General features: G+C 32.8%; 3 protein-coding genes across 4 annotated transcripts; all 3 read right to left on the bottom strand.

Annotated features, from left to right (window-relative positions):
- Positions 1–2,558: 2,558 nt before the first annotated feature.
- Positions 2,559–5,480, bottom strand: LOC107405319 (plant cysteine oxidase 2). Its single transcript, XM_016012355.4, has 5 exons — positions 4,648–5,480; positions 4,147–4,271; positions 3,848–4,025; positions 3,032–3,235; positions 2,559–2,862 (listed from the first exon to the last, which is right to left on the bottom strand). Exons 1-5 carry the CDS (start codon positions 4,931–4,933, stop codon positions 2,729–2,731), a joined length of 927 nt encoding a protein of 308 aa, XP_015867841.2. The 5' UTR covers positions 4,934–5,480; the 3' UTR covers positions 2,559–2,728.
- Positions 5,481–7,337: 1,857 nt separating this feature from the next.
- On the bottom strand, positions 7,338–11,339 carry LOC107405318 (small RNA-binding protein 11, chloroplastic). 2 transcript variants are annotated; one of them, XR_007238576.2, is made up of 6 exons: positions 11,059–11,339; positions 9,868–10,027; positions 9,021–9,089; positions 8,832–8,938; positions 8,621–8,764; positions 7,338–7,624 (listed from the first exon to the last, which is right to left on the bottom strand). XR_007238576.2 is itself a non-coding variant. In XM_048466182.2 (5 exons), exons 2-5 carry the CDS (start codon positions 9,986–9,988, stop codon positions 8,672–8,674), a joined length of 390 nt encoding a protein of 129 aa, XP_048322139.2. In that variant the 5' UTR covers positions 9,989–10,027; positions 11,059–11,337; the 3' UTR covers positions 8,215–8,671. The 2 variants fall into 2 exon arrangements, 1 of the variants encoding a protein (XP_048322139.2); XM_048466182.2 differs by lacking the exon at positions 7,338–7,624 and having other exon boundaries at positions 8,215–8,764; positions 11,059–11,337.
- Positions 11,340–12,170: 831 nt separating this feature from the next.
- LOC107405322 (protein RRP6-like 2) lies at positions 12,171–20,769 on the bottom strand. Its single transcript, XM_048465238.2, has 14 exons — positions 19,928–20,769; positions 18,714–18,869; positions 18,207–18,365; positions 18,045–18,128; positions 17,257–17,336; positions 17,096–17,146; positions 16,422–16,530; positions 15,753–15,835; positions 15,453–15,498; positions 15,132–15,219; positions 14,818–14,987; positions 13,577–13,915; positions 13,382–13,483; positions 12,171–13,123 (listed from the first exon to the last, which is right to left on the bottom strand). Exons 1-14 carry the CDS (start codon positions 20,615–20,617, stop codon positions 12,479–12,481), a joined length of 2,802 nt encoding a protein of 933 aa, XP_048321195.2. The 5' UTR covers positions 20,618–20,769; the 3' UTR covers positions 12,171–12,478.
- Positions 20,770–21,149: the final 380 nt, after the last annotated feature.

The raw sequence follows: 21,149 nt of genomic DNA, 5'->3' as shown, positions 1-21,149 counted from the left end.
ATGAATGAAAATAATAAAAGGTGACATGCTGCTGCTACCGTTGTATGCGGCCGACCAAATTAGTTGTTTGGACCTACCATCAGTGATATTGAATTTAAACACCAAACCAACTTGGTCTTCCGTGGCACGTTGGGTTAGACAGTAGGTTGGTTTGGACCCAAATTTATGGGACCGGGCAAATCTTGTAAATCCAATTGCCTTCTAAGGCTGGGTCCATGGGCTGTATTTTTCAACTTAATAATTTTTAATTTTTAATTTTATTTGAAAATGGACAAAATCCAAATAACTTTACAATGATGATAAAAAATAATAAAAATAATAACTTTACGATGCAAAAAGAATATTAATTTAAAAAAAATATTATATAATAAAATATAACAATTTTTTTTTTTAATCACTTAGAACATAAAATCTTGAAATACACCTATAGCATTTCATTTGCAACCATCAATTAAATCTAAATTCTTTTTTTTTTTTTTTTGGTGAATAAATGAAATATAAATTTAATAGAAGCGCAACTAATTTATATTTTTCATTAATGTAACTTTACATTAGATTTTCGAGTGGAATGACTTTGAGAGATGTAAACGACTCATTGAATTTTAACAAACAGATTCCCTTCTGCCCATTTTCCTGTAAAGTGAAATGTTGACTATCCAAGATTTTCTATTGTTTTATCATAATAATAATAATGAGTGTTTGGCCATCAGATCAAGGGTTAATGAACTTCAAAAATTATTAGTTTAGCTGTGCCACACAAAAAATTAGTTAAATGTTTGATAAATTATATTTTGATAAGAAATTGTGAGAAGCAAAAATTACTTTGTGTTGGTAACCTTAAATTAGTGTAAAAATTTTCAATTATTAAAATAGATATGATATATATAAATGAATATATTTTTAGAAAAAATAGTTTATATGTTATTTATTTTGTGTTTTTTATATTAAAATTTATTCCAAATTTATTAATAATATATAAAATTATCAATAATCATATTAAATTCATAATTAATATAATTAAAAAATATATTTTATTATTATTATTTTAGTTTGATGTGAAGATTATTTAGGATTTTGGATTGGAATTCAGGATCGGGTTAAAGATATGGTAGTATGTTTCTATTTCTCTTTGATGGGAAGGATTATAAACTATTATAAACTATCCTGTATAAATATTAAAAAAGAAAAACAAAAATACAAAAACTAATTGTATTTTTAGCTTTTCAGAATTACAAGATATTTATCTATACAAAAAATAAAATATATTTATAAAATTTAAGTTGTTGATTTTTTTGTCGTTGTTGTTTTAAAAGAGTTATAATTTGAGTGTGAATGTTATACAAAATGAGGATAAATATAGGTGGAATTTTAAAATGATAAATCAGAGATACTTTAGAAATTTAAAACTTAGAAGCAACAACCTCCAACCTGATTTTTAAATCTAATTTGCAAAGGGCCAAGTTATAATTAGTTTTACCAAACATAAAAGTTTTCTAAAATAATGAAAAAAAATTGATTCGAAAGGCCAAGGCCATGTTTAGCAGGTAAGTTGAGAATAGATTGGAAATAATGATAGAATTGGAGTGGAATAAACCGGTTCTAAATGTTCAAACTTCAAACAGATAGCCATGAACCTTAGGGGTTGAGCAATGCTAGCTGTTGGCGGCAGTTGTTCAGGGCATATAGGAAGCTGGTTTAGTTAGGACAAGCATTCAAACCCAATTCTTATAAGGGAGGGTATGTTCATCAAGGCAGGTTGGATAATATCCATCCTTCCAATTAACCATCCAATTTTAAAAATCGCTTAAATAAATTGAACTGAATTAGATTGGATTTAATTGGTCAATCTCTTTGGCATAATATGGATTTTTTTAACACCCATAAATTCAACGCTAGCGGTACACAAGGCTTTAAAGCATGACATAGGCATAAAAAGTTTGCATAAACTGTTTATGATGTTGATATGTAGCTTTCTTATTGGACCATAGAGCATATGTAGCTTTAGTTTTTCTTGGCAATTACCTACCCTTTAGTTTTTTTTTTTCAGAGGGCGAAGCTCAGTGAGCCTCCGGTCAATTTCAGGTGCGAGAACTTTCTAATCAAAGCACTAAGCCGTCATTTTTGTGAGTCAAAATACATATGTGGAGGAATTTCTATTTTTACAATATATATATATATATACCCATTTTGGAATCTCTAAATATCCTCCTATATTTGAAAATTGTTGAAAAACCAAAACCATTTTAAATGTGAGGAATATGTATAAAATTATATTCCGTAGTGAAAAATTGAAGAAATTGAAGGCCCATGGACAGATATGGAATTAACTTTTCCATTTATTAGAGGTGGGAATAGTAGCTAGTTTTATTCATACCAGGTGCTACAGCTGGACTCCTTTGGTATTCAGTGGGTTTATGGGCTCGGTGACTGACCCTTTTGTTTGGTCAAGTTGACTAGAAAAAAAGTCTAGCTTAGCTTAGTGACCAAGTAGTCCATATATATAAAAGTAGACCGGTAAAACAAGCAGGTTGATGCCCCTTGTTTTTTACAAAAATCAATCAGATAATTTGTTTTATTTTTACTGAAATATTGAATTGATTAATAAAGTAAACATCTACAACAAGAAATTTGTATAAAAAGGACAAAAAGCTGTGTGTGAAATAAAAATAAAAGAAACAACCTTTGTAAAGGACATTTATGTTTATGTGCTAGGGGAACTAATTAACAATTACATGTCCATAACTTGTGGACCCAAATATTCAATTCCATCCATGTGTGAATTCTCAGGCATCTCAATCTCTTCCAACCATGCATAACAATCTTCTCCCTCCTCCTTACTCACTTGTCCTCCTATCTCTCCATCTGTGCATATACATTAAACATTATTAAAGTTAATTACTTGACATGTATATATTGATATTCTCATAATTAATTGATGGGAAGTAATTCTGAATAATTGAGTCTAGTTGACAAAATCACTATTTTATTGGATAATTAATGAAATTCAGAATAATTTGAAATTAAAACTTACTTGAAAATGAAGCATAAGGATGATCTTTGTAATAGGAACAGTCTCGACCATCTTCTGAAGAATAAGGAGGTCCCATTACATCAAGCACTGCGCAAGGGGTTATAGATGTAAAGGCATGGATATTCCCTCCACTTGTTGGGTATAATACAGACGTATCACAAGGAGCAGTAAACACACTATCAGCTTTCAACTTTGCCAATCTCACTGCAACATTTATTTAATACCACAAATTAACCCCCATATATATAACTATGTATAACACGTCGGAATGTAAATTATATAATATATATATATATATATAAAATACGCGCATATATATGTATAGCCATGTACAAGAGTTCCTATTGCATACATATAATATGCGCATATATATATATATATATATATTATGATAGACGCGGTACATGTTTTATTGGATATCTATATCCATTGTAAAAAAATAAAAAAATTATACATAGAGTGAATGTTTTATTGTCCAGATCAATTTATATCTATTCAAAAAATAATAATAATAAAAAATCAATTTATATCTGGCAATAAGTCATTTATCAGCAGTAATAAAGGGAATCAATTTATATCTGGCAATAAGTCATTTATCAGCTGTAATAAAGTGATTTGTTGCCGGATATAAGTTAATCCTGGTTGAAAATATTGCTCCAGCAATAAATCACTTATTAAGTATAATAAAGTGATTTGTTATCAGATATAAGTTTATTCCGGTTAAAAGAGAATTCTCATGTGTATAGGTATCTATATATATATATGTATGTATATATGTACGTATAGAGAGAGAGAGAGAGAGAAGAGGTTAATTACATTGGGAGATCGGTGTGAGAGAGTGATGATGTTGATTTGAATTGGCGATGGTAGGAGGATCAACCCAATCATAAGATTTGATGTGCATCTTTCCCATAAGAAGTTTGCTAAACACAGTCATTCCTGGATGGTTGTGTAGAGGAATCACGCCATTTGCAGGAATGAAGAAGATACACAACTGATCCAATTCATGATTACCAAAACACCAAACACAAAATTATCAATTTTATTTATATAATATATATAGTTAATTACACACACACACACAAATAATAATTAAGGGATCTAGCTAGACTTACCGAAAAATTATGGCACTTGTAAATGGTAGTGTAAGTGACTCTAGGAGTCCCTTTGAGATGTTGAATTTCTGGGTTAAAGAATTGCAGATCCCGACATAACCCTACATCTTCTGGCTGCATAATATCTACGTAATCCCATCATTAATCATGTTATACTTAATCCAAATGCTCACATTAATTTAATTATACTAAGAATTAGTGCATAACCAAAAAATTAAAAAAAAAATACTATATATAGTTATACATACACCCTTCTTATATATTTCTCTTGGATTTCTATATTTTTTATATGTATGTATGCGTATATGAGTATATACATATATCTTTTATCAAAAAAAAAAAAAGAGTATATACATATATATATATATATAAATACATATATCCATTATATACACAAGACACCAATAATTCGTCTGCGTAGCTTTATATAAACATAATAAATGATTAAGAAAATGTATATATTAGCCAACAACAAAAAAAAAAAAAAAAAAAAAAACTTACCAAGAATAGTACATAGGTTTTGCACATCAGCGGGCAAAGGAACACTTCCAGGGCCATGGAAAACTTGTCGGCAAGACAAAAACAGCTGCTGAAGAACCATTGAAACCTCCGGGGGCGAAGTCGTCTTTTTAACTCTAACACGTCTGCATTTTCGCTTCCCGATTACCCTCTTCACGTATCCAACCCGACCCATATGTCTATGCGGACCATGCCTAACAACAACCACGTCCTTATTATTATTATTCCCCTCCGTCTCCACCAATCCAAAACCATCATCCATTTTCATCCAAATTACAATTTTGTAAAATATGTATAGAAACAAAACCAAGTCAAAAAAGCTGATCAGAAAAAAAAAGATTATGGAAACGATCACGTTGAAAAGAAGAAGAAGAAGAAGAAAGTCTCTGTGATACGTAAAAGTTATATGAAAATAAGCGCTATATATATGTATGTGGGTTGATATATATGTAGAGCAGAGAGAAAAAGAAGTAACGATACAGTAGAGATGAAAGAAGAAACAGATCTGTTACTATATAAAGGTAGGGGAAGAAAAGAGAGCAAAACCAGGGGCTATATAAAACAGGAAAGTAAGTTGGTCTAAATATAAAAACAGTTTTTGAAAATTCAAAAAATAAAAAAAGGGAAAACCAATGAAGTAAATGGTGGGGGTGGGGTTTTGAAAATACAGATTGTTAAGGGAGGATTGAGAGGCCGCCCCCAATATTTTGTTGAAACTGGCGGTTGTACGACCCCTGGTTTTGGTCCAAAACCAAAAAACTATATTCTAAATTACCCATTTGCCCTCTTTGGTTATGGATAAGGCATTTTCCAACTACTGCTTTTCTCTCTCTCTCTCTCTCTCTTCTTCTGTGTTTGCACAGGGTTTCACGTTGTTGGGTTTTCAAAAAAAATCATCTAAGTCGCATGGTAATAATATACTATATATATTATATAATATAAGATCTTAGTCTGAATCTGAAGGTGGGTTTTTAATTTTTTAACTTGTTTAATTATTATTTTCACATGGAAAGTGTGCTATAAGCATCTGGTTTTGTAGCTTAAAAAACAAAAAAATAATAATAATAATTTAGATATTTTCAGTGTAGAAAAATAATAATTCTTTTCTAAGAAGACTTAAAAAAAAAAAATTGAAATGAAAATGAAATAAAGAAGGGACTTGTTGTTGTGTTGTTGACACGCTGCTTCATCCACGGCATGTTCCCCTGATAGGTGGTAAGCTATCATTAGTTGGGTTTTCTTCCAACTTTTAAAAGATCCAAAAAAAAAAAAAAAAGTTGAAATATATTGTTGCTTTTCTATAAAAGTTTTATAAGTGGAAACCATTTTGTTTTCTTAATAATTACTCTTTTTCTTTTTTCTTTCTTTCTTTTCCGTATGATATTCCTCTGCTACTTGATGATTGATTCATACGAACAATTTAAAAGAAAATATCAATTAGAGGATTATATATAATTTTATACTTTTAAACCTTCTTTACAAGATATCACATGTATTGTGTCTCTCCCTTAGCCGATAATCAAGTAAATACTTTTAAGTCTTTAATGAAATACGAATTTACATTACCTTCAAAAGTACATTAAATAAATTTTTGGTTGTCTTAGGATAAAAAAAAAGGTACTTTATTAGCTCCTTTTTTGCAATTTATAATCAAATTATTTCCAAAACTCTTGCATCGTCGGCTAAATTATCCCTTTTTTGTCATTTATTTCCAATTTTGTTTAATAAAATGATAATTAAACTGAAATGGCAAATAAATAGTAGTAAATATATATATATATATATATATATATATATATGTATATATGAAAGCTTTTAGATTTTTTTATATAATTATTATAATTAGGTGTAAAGATATTCTAACAAGTGTCCGAGAAGGCGCCGCAAGGTTGTCCCACTTGGTACGAAAGATTTTATGATTTAAAAGATAACTTGCAAAACGTGGAAAAGTTTTAGGGGGGGGGGGGGGGGGGGGGGAATGTGAAAACTCTTAATTTTAAATTGAAAAGTCATAACTACTTATATGCAAAACAAATGTCAAACAATTCAATACTTCATATGCAAGGATGAATATGTATATACAGATTTGTTATAAAAAATCGCATCTCCCTTTTTTTTCTAACGTTAGACTAACACGTAGGAAATCTTTATCAAATAATCCGTTATTTAATGTTATTTAATGCTAGATGCTTACGGTATGAAGGTGGACATTTTGCGTTTTATAGTAAAATTTTGCTAAATGCTTAGGCATGCCCAAATTAAGCTGGATGTATCTAATCGATTACATGTAATCCATTAATTATATACCATAAATTATATATAACCGAATTACATAACTTACCAGGCACTTCATGTAATTAACCTACCACACCCAGATCATAGTGGATTTGTCCACATATAACAGCCCATATATATACATGGACGATAAAAACTACCGGGTACCCCCGAAAAGCACCAGAAATTCACTCCACATACACACTAACACACAAACACACACGCGCGTGCACACACAATACATACGCAAAACATGTGCGCGCCCACACACACACACACATATATATATATATATATATATATATATATATATATATATATATATATATATATATATATATATAAAAGGTGACGTTATGGTGCGGATAGTCCGTATCATACAGTTACACATAAAGATATACTGCATCATAAAATTATCCTATCTATATATATATATAGATATATGTATGTATATATACACATATTATTATCTTATAGTCAAATCAACTTTTGAGTAAATAAAACATTGCCACATCAATTAATATTCAAAAATTGGTAAAAACAACCTAATATGTATCCAGAGTGTTGCTCTCCGTATGAAATGGGCAGAAGGTTCGGTTAAACCCCAACATCAGTTTGATCGTCTTGAAAAGCTGAGATCATTTGGTTTCACTACGATACGTCTAGCCCATTGATTTCGCAGTTTCTGCAATTAGACATTGATTAGCATAAAATAATAGACTTGGAAGGTACGAAATCCGCGGGACCAACTTTCATTTCAAAACTACTTCCTACTCCCCACTTTGTCATGCCGAAAGGAATATACATTCCTCGGGAAATAATATATAAAACATCAATACCATCAAAACCACTTCTATAACACCTCAAGTGCAAATGAAACTATGATGGTTGCTTATTTCAACTATTTTTTAATTAGAGAAACATGCTACCTAGAAGTTACTACAAAAAACTAATTTTATTAGCTAGAGACATAACTACTTCTCAAGCACCAAAAGCATGACATGATACAGGAAGTTATACCTTGACTTTCTATAACACCCTCCAAATTTTTTAACTTCTCTCGAGTCACATTTAACATCATGACTTCAACTACTCTCAACTTCCATACCGTCCCTCTAGCAATGAGAAACAGATGCTGCTTGGAATATTAATTCTAAATTTGTTTTACTTTTTTCTTCTTGCACGTAAGAAAACTTCGAGATGCACTTGTCCATTGAAAACCAGGGATTTGGTTATGAAAAACAAACAATCCCATAAATCCAAAACTCATAACGATAACACTAAAGTAGGTAGCTTGACTTATGTCACACCTTGCAACAAATTGTTTTTTCCATCACAAATCCAAGTAATATAAAATCCTTATGAAGGGAATCATGTAAGAGGCGTCATTCATTCACAGTCGCTGTGAGGATAGAACTAGTGATTCAGTGCAACTCCACAGAGAATAGAATGTTCTACTAAACTCATAATGATAACACTAAAGTAGGTAGCTTGACATATATCACTCCTTGCAACACATTGGTTTTTCCATCACAAATCCAACTAATATAAAATCCTTCTGAAGGGAATCGTGTACGGGGCATCATTCATCACAGTCACTGTGAGGATAGGACTAGTGATTCAGTGCAACTCCACAAAGAATAGGATGCTCTACATGCTAGTTTAAAAGTACCATATGTACCATCATTCAAGGAGAAAAGCAATGGTGAGAATGTCTGAAGGAAATCAACGATCATCCACCGGCTTGATTGGTTCTCTTGCGAGCATCCTTGAAACGTCTTTCAGGAGATTTATTGTCTACAAGGAGAGCACGCCCATCCAATAACTGCAAGTAATTCTATTGTCAAAATTGCAAGTTGCAATGTTTAATCTAAACAGAAAATGCATTTTACCTGTCCATTCATCTCCATCTTAGCCTTCTGGGCATCACTTTCACCAGTGAACGTCACAAATCCAAAACCTTTAGACTTGTTTGAGTCTTTGTTCTTCACTATTTTAACTGCAAAAGAAAACGGGCCACACCTTTGGTGATTGTTGACATGTACACGTATCAAAGTTTGTATAAACAAGTTGGAACATACCTTCAGTGATTTCACCAAATTGTGAGAATACTTCAGCCAACCTCTCATCTGTTGTAGAGAAAGGAAAACCTGTAACAGAGCCATCAGTTATGAATATGGAAAGAGCACAAGTATGAAAAGTTTAGGTGTCAAGGAATGCAACGTTTCTGAAAAAAAATGAAGAAAAGGTATTCTTTCACACATTATGTTGTCAAGAAGAATCCCATGTCTAAGAGGCAGATGTTAATGGTGGCAATTAAAATTCAGATTCCCCAATTCCTACTTTCGGGTTTCCAATATTGCAATAGCAGTTTCAATGTAGCTCTAGAGGGATCAGATTCTAAGACTGAATTTAACATTAACATGAGACATAATGGCAAGCAAAATGGGTATCTAATGTAGCATAGACGACTAATAAATTCCATGCTGTGATGAATTTAGTTTAACTATGCTTAGTGCAGAAAACAAAGTTTTCACTTGTCATACTTAAGATTGAATCATAAGCACTCATGCAGTGCTTTGCCTAATTGGACACCACTTGATTGTCTTCGTTAATATCAAAGTTTCAAAGCCCCAGACTTGAGTTTTCCTATTTAGAAATAAAATAAAATGAAGAAGAAGAAGACATTGAATGTTATGGTAAATTATGTACCATGTATAAATTAGCATATATGTATGTGTGTTTGCATATCATGTTTGATTGTATATATGAATTTAGGTGCCAAAGTTTACTACTTTATTAACATAATAGACTACCTATTTTTATCACAATGGTGGAAAGCCTTTCTAGTGTTCAAATGAAGTATATTTAAAAACCATACATTGTAAGGTGAATGTATATTTGCTCACATGGATGAAGGTGTAATACCTTTAACAATGATTGTGGAAGAAAATACCCTAGAGAAGCAGTACGATGAAGACTTGTTTGGATTCGACATGCAGGTATATTGAAGACAGTTTCCAGGAATTCGTCTTACAAATGCAGCCATTGGGGAGAGAGAAAGACTGGAGTTTGAAGAGGCTCAGCCCTGTGAGAGTGAGGTTAATTAGATTATCTAGTTTTTTTTATTGCAAACTTCAACAATATATTTATATAGCTTAGTTTTATGACCAAATAAGGATTTAAAAAAATTAATAAATAAATAATCTGTTTTGAGCCAAACTATGAAATGTAGCTGGTATGTAGCAACAAAAAAGTAAGCACTTGATTTTCACTCTAAAGTACATATTTAGAATGATCACTCGGGCATTGTCATACATCGAACCCTGCATGTTTGATCATCATCAACTGAACGAAAACACCTACTCTACCTCAAAATCTTAGTTCCATAAATCAACATAAGCAACTTGAGAAACAGTCACCTTAAACAAAATCACATTTATTAGGAGAAACAAACAGCAAAAGCCAACAAACTGAAGAAAAATCAACATTAATATGGCTAGTATACAATCTGCAATAAAAAATGTATGTAATCCAGTTGGACAAAATTAGCAGCAACAGTTTAACCGAGGACAGCAGCTTCTACAGAATTGGAATGGAAAGGAGAAGATGGTAACACGAAAATTGAAGATAAAAAGCATTTTGGGTCAAAAGGATCAAATACAATATTGAACTGTCACTAAGAATGTATAATGCCACTTAAGGTAGCTTTTTTACTCCCCACATAGGCTTTTCTTTCAGAATACTTTGAAGTATGAAATTACAGAAAAGAACTAAAAAATATAAACTTTTTTTTTTTCTTTTTTCCAGTTTATTGTTCTACAATTTAATAATAATAAAACGAAGAAGAAGAAAAGTAATTAATAACTTGAACAATTGCCAAAAATAAAGTTTATGAATGCAGGTAGTGAATACTACAAAAAGAAAAACGAACCCATCAAATAATAATTGTTTCTTGCTAATTCACCCAAAGACAAAGTTAATATTATTAACCAAATTTCGCATAAATCCAAAAATCCCTTCACTCTTCTACTACAAAATCAAATTCACAAAACAAAATAATAATAATAATAAATAATAAAGGAAAAATTTGAAAGAAAATTTCGAAGCGAGACACACCTAGAATCCCCTGCTGGAGCTCCACTAAACAAGAGATAGAAACAGCAGCGTCCGTGGAACACTGGAATCTTAGTCTCAGCACGAACCAACAACAGAATGCGAGAGAGAGCAACAGAAAGTCCACACTTCAAGATTGCGGCGAGACTGAGCCAGCATCAAATTCAAGGTGTGTTGTGGTGGACAGAAACGAACAAAACGCTAACCGCTGACCCCTTTTTTTTTTTTTTTTTTTTTTCAAATTAATTGTTCGAACCCTCTATCTTTTAAACCTGCCTGATTAAGCTCTCTATTTTTCATTTGATTAAGCTTTCTATTTTTTATTTGATGCAAATTGAGCATTTTACATCATAATTATGTTTTTTTTTTTTTTTTGACCTTTACAAATTTAATTGACAGTGTATTATACTTTGCTAAGTTATGTGAGAATCGTAAACATAATTCTTTGTTAGTTAATGCTGTAGAATACAGTAATAATCGCAAGCAATTTGCACTAATAAAAAATAAAACGTTCAATATGGTGGTTGATTTTCATTTATCTAATAAAAATATGGTAAGTTTTTAAACCAAATATCTAAATTATAAAATTATAAAATTAAAAATATTAAAATGCAATTAACTTACTTTTCTTTTTAAGATTGCTCTCGTATTTTCTACAAATTATACATGTCCAAGTCTAATTTTATACTCTCTTTTTTTTTAATGTAAATTTAAACTATTTTTCTTTCTTAAATTTTTTTATTTTTTTAAAACTTACATAATAGTAACTTGAAACAAATAATAAATTGAAAACTTGATATCAAACGTTTTAAATCCTAATATACAGTTAGATCAAAATATAAAGTTAATTAATTTTAAATTTTAAGGATTTTTCTACCATATAAAGAAAGTTTTAAAATATTACTTCAAATTGGAAAAATGTAAAAAATCTAACCCTTCCCTATGATGGGAATAATTTATTGATCATGGAATTAGTAAACAAATTTTGAAATAAAAAGGCAACGAAAAGAGGGAAAAGAATTATGCAAAAATAGTAGGTTTTAAAATGAGTAAAGAGATTTTTAAATAATAATATCCTCTAATAAGTTTAAAACCCCCATTAACAGATACTCTGATTTTTAAATAAGAGTGTTTCTATGTTTTCACCTTTTCTTTTCTTTTTTTTCACCATGCGCTAAAGATTGGAACTTGGAGACTGTTTACATTAAGATAGTGGACGTGTGCCACCAGACTATCTCCCGCATAAGATAGCCCAAAAAAAAATAAAAAAGGAAAGAAAAAAAACCCTCCAACTTCTCACAAACTTTAAAAGACAAGATTTACAAAACTGTGCTTTCTTTTCTTAATCTGTTTGATTTCTTTTGAAAGCTGAGAGCATTTTTTTTCCCAATTCTGTTGTACAGAAAAGAAACAGTACAATGGCTCAACGAAACGTTCCACTACGGTTCCCAGTTGCCGGAAAAGCTTGACGCCTTTTACCTTGTGATAATTCTCTTGATCCATCAACTTTTACGACTTGACCTGTAACAGAACTCTTCTTTTTTCCCCCATAATAATGGCTACTGATTTGTCCATCACCTTCTGCTTCAATATCTTCCTTTGAATCATCCCCAAACACTATCTGTTTCCTTGCTGCTTCATAGTCAAATGGTTTAAACTGCAAACTGCCAGATTCTTGAGGTTTATCCACTTGTCTGGCTTTCCTATTTTGTTTGGATGACTCAAAACATTGTTTGAAGCTCGAGGACAAATCAGAAAGAGACATGGATTCATCTTCTTTATCCATTTCCAAACCAGACACGGCCAAAATATGTTCCTTGTCTTCTTTTGTAGTTTCCAAATCACCATTTCTGGATTCCTCTAAATCTTTATCATCTTGCAGCATTATAATATCTTCTAAATGAGAGCTTGGAGATGATGCAGTAGCAGGCCCTTCAGAAAGTGGAATTTGAGAGGCTGCAAAGGATGCTTCCACAACTGGTCTTGTCTGCTCAACTGTGCCAGAAAATGAATGGATGGGGAAGTTCACTGAAGCTCTAATTTGCTCCAACTTTATTTCTTCCTTTTCCTGAAAAACCAGGAGTTTCAAGATATCATATATAATCTAATAACCAATAATTTCAAATTATTGCCACTTTGGTTTTGAAAAAGGACCACTTATGCGCATTAAAATATTCAATTCTTGGACAAAGTTCTAGCATCATATAACACTGTTTTCTGACAAGACACAGGGAAGGAGAAGAAATCAGTATTTGCCAGGTTCAACTCCAGAAATTGGATTCCACAGCCATGTGTTGTATTATCCATGAAAGCATACAATACTGACCTTTTTACCAGAATCCAACTTCCTTTTTGTGACTGTACCACCAAACAGAGCACCAAAAGCACGGGTAGGCTTCTTTTGCACCTGAACAGTTGCTCCAGGAACCTACAAACGAATAGACAACCATTTCAAAATAAAGCTCTTGGAATAAAGAGACCGAAACACCATAAATATCCAAAAGACATTGATGACTTATACCTTCGCTGAATCAGAGACAGAAATATTGGTACTTTCTTCCTTCTGCCCTGAAGCAGTAAGATTCTCTCTGGAAAGGACTGAAGCATAATTACCAGATTCAATCTTTCCACTCCCACTTTCACCGTGAAGCTCGGAAGAGCTCTTTTGCCTATCTCTGTTAAGTTCAGAAGCATTGCGCCCAAGGATCAAAGATTTATTTTCTTGTGTCTGAGAAGCAGCTGAAACTGCAGAGGTATCACCATTGATTTCATTAACACCATCGCTGCTTTTAAGATCTGCAAGAGTATCAGGCAAGGGAGCTCTTCTTCCATCTTCAGCCACTATATTTTCTTCAGGCACCTACACAATTAAAAGTGTTAACCAATTCTCCATGACTCTTTTAACTCTACCACAAGTATTCTATCACATCGTTTGAAAAGTGACTAATCCAGTAAATTCAAAGACTATATAGCTTCGACCAACCAACTGCCAATTAAACATCTAGAAGATTTCAATATCAATTCCAGTTGTTCTAGGATCCATACAGTTACGATGAAATACATGCTTTGCAACTGATAGATGCTAAATGAGCTAGAAATATCAGATGAAAACATGAGTTCATTGTATACATAGATATTATTAACCTAAGCAACCATAGAATCCTTAAAGAGGACTATTATGCTTCCTGGCAACATAGGAAAGAGGCTTAACCATTATTATCAGGCTAGATCTTGTAACAGAAGACTGCAGATTTATCATGAAAATCTCAAACAAGAACAAGAATATTAGCATTCAAAAATGTGAAGCTATCCTATATTTTTCTTTGAATCATAGATTTCAGAAACTTCATGAAAAATTCAACAGATCTGGTAAACCTTCAACACGCTCAAGACAAGCTCTATTCAGAAGTATCCAGTGGATTGTGACCAAGCGTGCATACTGAGCCATTCAAAGAATGTCCTAATAGAACGAGCTCATTGTTTCTAAAGTTCAATGAATTAAAATAATACCATAAATCTCAATTTCATTAAAACTATTCTCCTACCCTACTTAACAATGAAATGATAAAATATAATCCAACTTAAGAACTAAAGCAAAAGATTCAATAGTTGCAAAATATTTGAAAAGCATCATATTAGTTTGCATTTCAATAATGAGCAAGAAATTGTCAGCAATCCATCCCGGGCAAATCAAGGTAATACAAATAAAGATCCAAGGTCAATTTAATTTTGTAATCATCAATCTGTATATATAGGCCTTACCGTTCCCATGCATCCTTCTTTCAGACGCTCTGCAGCAGCCTCATATGCAGCAGCATTTTGCATAGAATGTTTAATGATGCTAACAACAGAACCAAGATTGTGCTCGATATATGGGTGCTTTGACTTAATTAACTGCCGTAACTTGCTAGTTGTGACAGGCATCTGCTTAGCTTTACAATGTAACACGAGAATATGTAAATAAGTTTGAAAATTTTACAATGCAACTGAGAGATAGAGGTGGGGTACAAAAAAAGAAGAGCCAAAACTGAAGTAAACAGAAGAAGCTGGTAGAATTTTGTGCAGGTTCCCATTACCAATTTCAAGAAGGGTTTTGTTTGGCAATATATAACCAGTACTTTCATCTTCTGCACGAGCAACAATGTCTCGCCACTGACAAAGCCCCTGCATTTACATTACATGAGTCAAAAACAAAATAACAATGCATGACTAATCAAAAACATTTAACCTTTGTTCATCCAGCCACTTTATCATCATAACAGTTGCTCATCGGTGATAGCACATTTTATAAAATACATGGTGTGATGACATTTCAGTGGATTACTACCACCTAGGGTGTACAGTAAATTAGTTTTAAACTTCATATAATGCGTAAAATAAAATGTGAATCAACATACTGCAACTACGGCAAGTTGCTGAGCATTAAGATTAGCACCCTGCAACCTGCATTACAAAGAATAAAAAATTAAAACATGCAATTAATTAACTATAAAATGGCATTGGAAAAAAAAATACAAAAATAGATAAGCTTTACCAAGAAAAGGTAGCCCCCCCCCCCCCCCCCCCCCCCCCACAAAAAAAAAAAAAAAAAAAAATGGATGCTAAAAGTAGCGGAAAAAAGGAGGTGAAATTTGTAATAACAATAACAAGCTAATGCAGCAAGAATCCAACTGAAACTTGGGCAATGTGCAATATACCCATATATATAAAGATATGAATTATCTGTCAGAAGCTCTTTCTCATATAGCTGTATGCATACATCATAACTGCGCTTGTAAACCTGTCAGCCATAAAGCACTTCAATTAGCATGCAAAAATCATTGTGTATTCTGTTCCAAATAATGTATTACATATAAATACATAATATAATTATTCAGAACGGGAACATATTTAGCTCACTTGCACAATATAAACTTCCAGAGACATATGACTATCTATGCACCATACTCATGTTACTGACTCTGAGAAAACAAGTTATCTAGACCAAAACTAATCAAATCAATAGTTAAATTTATCACTCCAATAGCATCAACCTTTGGACTGCTAATATACTTATACTTTTTAATCAGTAAGCTTTGGCTTTAAATGCCCATAACCTGGTTCAAACCCAGGTTAAGTCAGGAAATGAAAATGGCCTTTGCCATCCTAATTCTCCCCTAGGGGCAGTTGCTAAGCACAAAAAAATGTTTTGCAGTGCTTATGAGTGCCACAAGGCGAAGAAATCATATGTTCTATATAAACACAGCTCAAATAAAAATATTAGAAACATGACATAAAAAGCAAGAAGAAAATAAATAAAGGGAAAGAGAACAAACAATAGAACTGCAAGAACACAACAGAGATACAAGGGTTTAAAGAGATTGTACCTCTACTAACAAAGCATCAGACTGTTCAGACTCCTCCGACATTGCGATTAATTGTTTTCTCATTAAATCATATATATGCAATAAATAGTGTGTATCTTCTCTGGCGTATCTGCCACGCAAAGAAAACTCAATTAGATTGATGGTGTCAGTCCAACAATCCACATCAACCCAAATCTAATACCTCTACCACATGAGAGAAATGGCAAAGAAGATATTAGCAAATTGAGCACAAAGAATAATTTATGATCCAAGTGAATACCGTGAAATATATTCCCCAAATCAATTTGCTTCAGTTGAAGGAGGTTCTTTAAATCAACAGTCTAGTTTTAAAAACACCACTAGAGATAATTCCAACAACAACATTACAAATGCTAACTAAAACAAAAACCTATATTACATTTGACAGAAGTAAACAACCACGAACCTTTACAAGAAGTTAATGGGGTTCCATTCATTCATACAAAAAGAAAACAATAGACAAAAGGTCTTTAAAACTTGGATTAGAACAATATAGACAGCCTCTAAATATTGCTAATTACATTATAACTAAAAAAAGGCTCATAATTAAATGCATGGCCTGGACATTGAATTAGCACCAGGATAAACAGTGTCATTAAGTATTCATCTTAACTAGCATCATCGACTCACGAATATAGTACAACTTGATTTATTACCTCTCCATCTCCTCAGGAAGAGGGCGTAATCTCCAATCTGCATTCTGGTATCTGAAAAGAGCTGATGGTCAACCTTATAGTGCAAGGGGAATAAGTAGCTGAGTTCAGCAGAAGATTAAGCAACTTCTACTGAAGTGAGAAAACTAGAAAAAGAAACCCACTCTTTGTTAGCATTAACTCCACAAAAGTGGTGTAGAAGAAACTCCAGACTATTTCTTTCCAATTTCAATACCCTTGAGGCCTGAGGATTAAGACAAAACAAGGGGGAAAAGAAACCCAATCACTAAGTATAATAAATAGAATAAAACTATGACGATATTCTAACAGCCAGAATCCTCTTTTTATATGATTGCTGGGGGATTATACTAGAAGCAGCGAGAGGAACTTAGGGTCTTATGCCCCATGACCAGCTAGCAGACAACAAATAAGCACACAATTCATAAAAATATATAATGAAAACTTAAACAGCTTTACCCTTTAGTACAACCTTACAAACAAAGAAATAACTTCTAAAATATATCCATTTATCTCAAAAAAGTTGGTATTGCCAAACCAAGTCTCTACTTCAACCACCCAAAAACATTTGGCTTATGTTTGCTAAGAATCTTAGAAGGGGGGAAAAAAATGGAAGCAAATCCCAGCACATGTTTTCATGAAAGTTAGAGTTTCTAAAAAATCTACATTGTTCTCTTTTTATTTTTATTTTTACTTTTCACCTACAACCATTATTATAACAATAGAAGCTAAAATCTTCTCAATACTTTTTCCCTTTCCCAAGTGAACTATTAATTTAAGCCTAAGTTGTAGCAATAACATATGAATTGGAATAATTTTAGTCACAAAAAGTGGATTTGACAAACGAAATTAGTTTCTCTACATAATCAAATGGCAGAGGTAAGCAAAACTAAAATGAAATCCATGTCTTCAGTAGGTTCCAAAGCCACAATACCTGGCCAGTATCAAAGAGATTGCAGACATAAATGCCAAAGTCACGTTGAAGCCACACAATATCTCGATCTGCTCCATGCATTACCTAATTGAATATAAGTATGATTATAAAATGTGGTAGCTCTACTATAAAGCCAGAAAAGAAAATGTGAAAGAAATCAACCTTTCTCTTGGTAGGGTCCTTGAAAACTTCCCTAAGATATGGACCAATATGAACTCGAAGCTTTAAGGCATCTACTATAAAATCTTCAGTTCTCGTAGAAATTTGTATCAAGCAAGTCAATCCTTGAAATGAACGATATTGGTTATGTTCCAAATCAACCTGGACAAGAAATAATAGAAATGAAAATGCTATACTGCCAGGTAAAAAAGCAAGAACCAATAAAAAATGAGCCAAGTGCCTACCAATGTAAAAGAACGAAAAGCTAATAAAAAAGGTCTACATGACAACATATAAAAAAAATTGTGCGATACAGCTTACAGTTTTCTTCCAGCGAAACTGAATTCTATTAGTGAGTTTGTCATTCAAAGAAATACCTCATTTTTCAAATAAATACAGCCAATTCTAAAACTTCAACACACAGTCTAGCCACCAAAAGAATGTTACAGAAGTACAATTGGTGAGCATCACTATGCCAATAAAACACAAAATACTGTAGTCAAATTTTACCGCAAATTCATTTTCACCACGCAATTTTGCAGCCAGCTCCTTCAGATCTCTGACTTCCTCTACAAGCTTGTATGGTGTACACTCTAATGAGGGTGGTTTGACAGGCTCAACATCCCCAATATCTTTATCAATAAAATCCATAACAGAAAGGTTTTCCTTCATAAATTAAAAAAGAGCACTTAGAAATATAACGTATTTACCTATGTTGGCAACCAAAAAAAAAAAAATATATATATATATATATATAAATAAAAACCAAGGAACTTGAAGATGCAAGGCTGTAATACATATATATAATTGAATAAGCATAGGATATGAATAATTCATATAAACAAATCTCAATGCCTTTACACAATCTCATTTACTGAACAAAGATTAAATTACACTCATCACCACGGCTCAACAAAAGAAATTAATGTGGTGGATTTACACAGGTTTATAAGTGACTAAAAATGCATACAATAGAATGGTGTTCTTAGTGATATTCAATTGCTTTGCAATAGCTAATAAACAGCATGGCATCTTTGAAAGAAAAAAGTAATTAAAAATATTCAATAAAGTTGCTCACACCAAGTCATGTTACATTTCTCATAGTATAATCAAAGTGATCACAAGGATGCATAACAGGACCACACCATCATTCTAGGATGCATCACTAAAAATGTGAAAGTCTTAAAGTCAAAATTTATGGATACAACCACAAAAGAATCTTCACGGTTATCCCCATGGGCAGTCTATTTGCTTCAATAATTTTGTTTTCTTCTTTTAAGAATAAATATTCATCATTCCCTATTACATTTATACCTTGTCATATACAAATAAATAGAATGAAAGGAAAAAACAAAGCTCATGTACCAAATAATCAGAATATATTGATCATGGGAATCTGCAGAGGACCCCCTAACTTCACACAGGCTCAAGGACATACCTTTCACTCTTAAAAGAGCATATATTGACATCAGGTTTTGAGATATGAAACTTTTCATGAAACCGTATCAAAATTCAAACTATGGCAGCACATCAATACAATCACTTAAGACTCCACACAAGTATTATTTTCTCTCTTTCTAATCACAAACCATTTTATTTTTATTGAACAAGGTCACCAAACTAAAACCAATATAAAAATAAAAGAAAACTAAGACAGCCCAAGTTGAGAAGCAAAATCAAATATCAAATACAACCATACCCAAAGTTATGAAAAGGAAACTAACCAGGGGATGAATAAACCGCTGACCATCCTCACTCTTCTGCAGCCAAACATGCTCAAACGGTTGGTTCAAGTTATTCACCAGAAAATTGTATTGGTCCTGAGGCCGCTGAATAGTCGGTACATGAAATGGCACCTTCGGCTTCACTCCAGTAGTTTTCTTATCTTTTTTCACAACCTTTATCCCAGACCCAGGACTCGAATCTTGCCCCCCACTCACCGAGTTACTCAGCTGACTCGCTGCCTTCTTCTTCTTCCCATACACCAACTGAAACCCACCCTCTTCCAACTCCGCAGCCGTACTCATCCTCCGACCGGTCTCCTCCTCTTTCTTCCTAATCCTCTGAAACTCGTCCACCGACTCGCCGAACCTCTCGAAAACGTCATCGTTTATATTCACCAACCAATCGTACGCGTCGTCGATGTCTTCGGGCAAAGGCATTTCTTTTCCCCATATCCTCGTCGACGAGCCAATCGACTCGAGCATAGACTGCGATCGCCTAGCGATTTCTTCGATAGGGGACTTGAATTCGCCGAAGTTGTAGAAAAAATGGAAGTCTTTGTTCGAAGGTATGGCACAGGACGAGCCGGCGAGTTTGGATATCGAGGAGGCTAATGGACCCGTAGTAATAGATTGGAGGGTTTGAGCCTTTGAGCTCTGTGATTGGTCGACGTTCATGGTATCGTCGTTCATGGTGATCGGCCACTGGAAAAAAAAAAAAAAAAAAAAGTCCGTTAGGGTTAACGGAGGAGGAGGAGGAGGAGAAGAGGGTTTTAGGTTAGGGTTTTAGGGTTTTCATTATAAAGGGAGAGAGCTCAACGTGTGCGTTCGGTGGTGGTGGTTTAGTAATTTTCTCAGTGTGAACTGCTGTCTTTGCAAAGAAGGTGAATGTCACGTGACAGCGTCGAAGGCACGTGGTTGTTGTTGGCATCGAAATTACGTGAAGTTGAAAATACTTTGGACTTTTGGAATTTCATCGCGCACAAAAATTGCATGTTAAAATGCTATGGATTGAATTTTTTTTTAAATAATCTTTGTTTGAAAAAATAAAAAATTAAAAAAAAAAGTATATTATACCATTACACTAAATTGCAATTTACACTAATACGCCTTAATTTTAGCATATGGGAATAATTTGCATAAACTGGATGGAAGTTTATGTAATTTTAGAAATTATGAAGGCATGTATTCAAATAAATAAATAAATAGAAAGTGTAAACTATCC

Source organism: Ziziphus jujuba, chromosome 11, assembly GCF_031755915.1.
Source record: "Ziziphus jujuba cultivar Dongzao chromosome 11, ASM3175591v1".
Taxonomy (NCBI): domain Eukaryota; kingdom Viridiplantae; phylum Streptophyta; class Magnoliopsida; order Rosales; family Rhamnaceae; genus Ziziphus; species Ziziphus jujuba.
Note: the sequence above shows the minus strand (reverse complement) of the source record. Positions and strands in the feature narration are given on the sequence as shown.

Bases quoted from the DNA above. Each gene is read 5' to 3' on its own strand.
- LOC107405319 (XM_016012355.4), bottom strand. From the start codon at position 4,933: ATGAAAATGGATGATGGTTTTGGATTGGTGGAGACGGAGGGGAATAAT. The intron at 4,272-4,647 runs GTAAGTTTTTTT...GGGATTACGTAG, and splicing joins AAACCTATGTACTATTCTTG to ATATTATGCAGCCAGAAGAT. The intron at 3,236-3,847 runs GTAATTAACCTC...TAAATGTTGCAG, and splicing joins TCTCACACCGATCTCCCAAT to TGAGATTGGCAAAGTTGAAA.
- LOC107405318 (XM_048466182.2), bottom strand. From the start codon at position 9,988: ATGGCTGCATTTGTAAGACGAATTCCTGGAAACTGTCTTCAATATACC. The intron at 9,090-9,867 runs GTATTACACCTT...GCTCTGTTACAG, and splicing joins TTCCACAATCATTGTTAAAG to GTTTTCCTTTCTCTACAACA. The intron at 8,765-8,831 runs GTAAAATGCATT...AATTACTTGCAG, and splicing joins AGATGGAGATGAATGGACAG to TTATTGGATGGGCGTGCTCT.
- LOC107405322 (XM_048465238.2), bottom strand. From the start codon at position 20,617: ATGAACGACGATACCATGAACGTCGACCAATCACAGAGCTCAAAGGCT. The intron at 18,870-19,927 runs GTTAGTTTCCTT...TAATTTATGAAG, and splicing joins AGCGGTTTATTCATCCCCTG to GAAAACCTTTCTGTTATGGA. The intron at 15,220-15,452 runs GTATGTTGATTC...ATGTAAATGCAG, and splicing joins AGCAACTTGCCGTAGTTGCA to GGGCTTTGTCAGTGGCGAGA.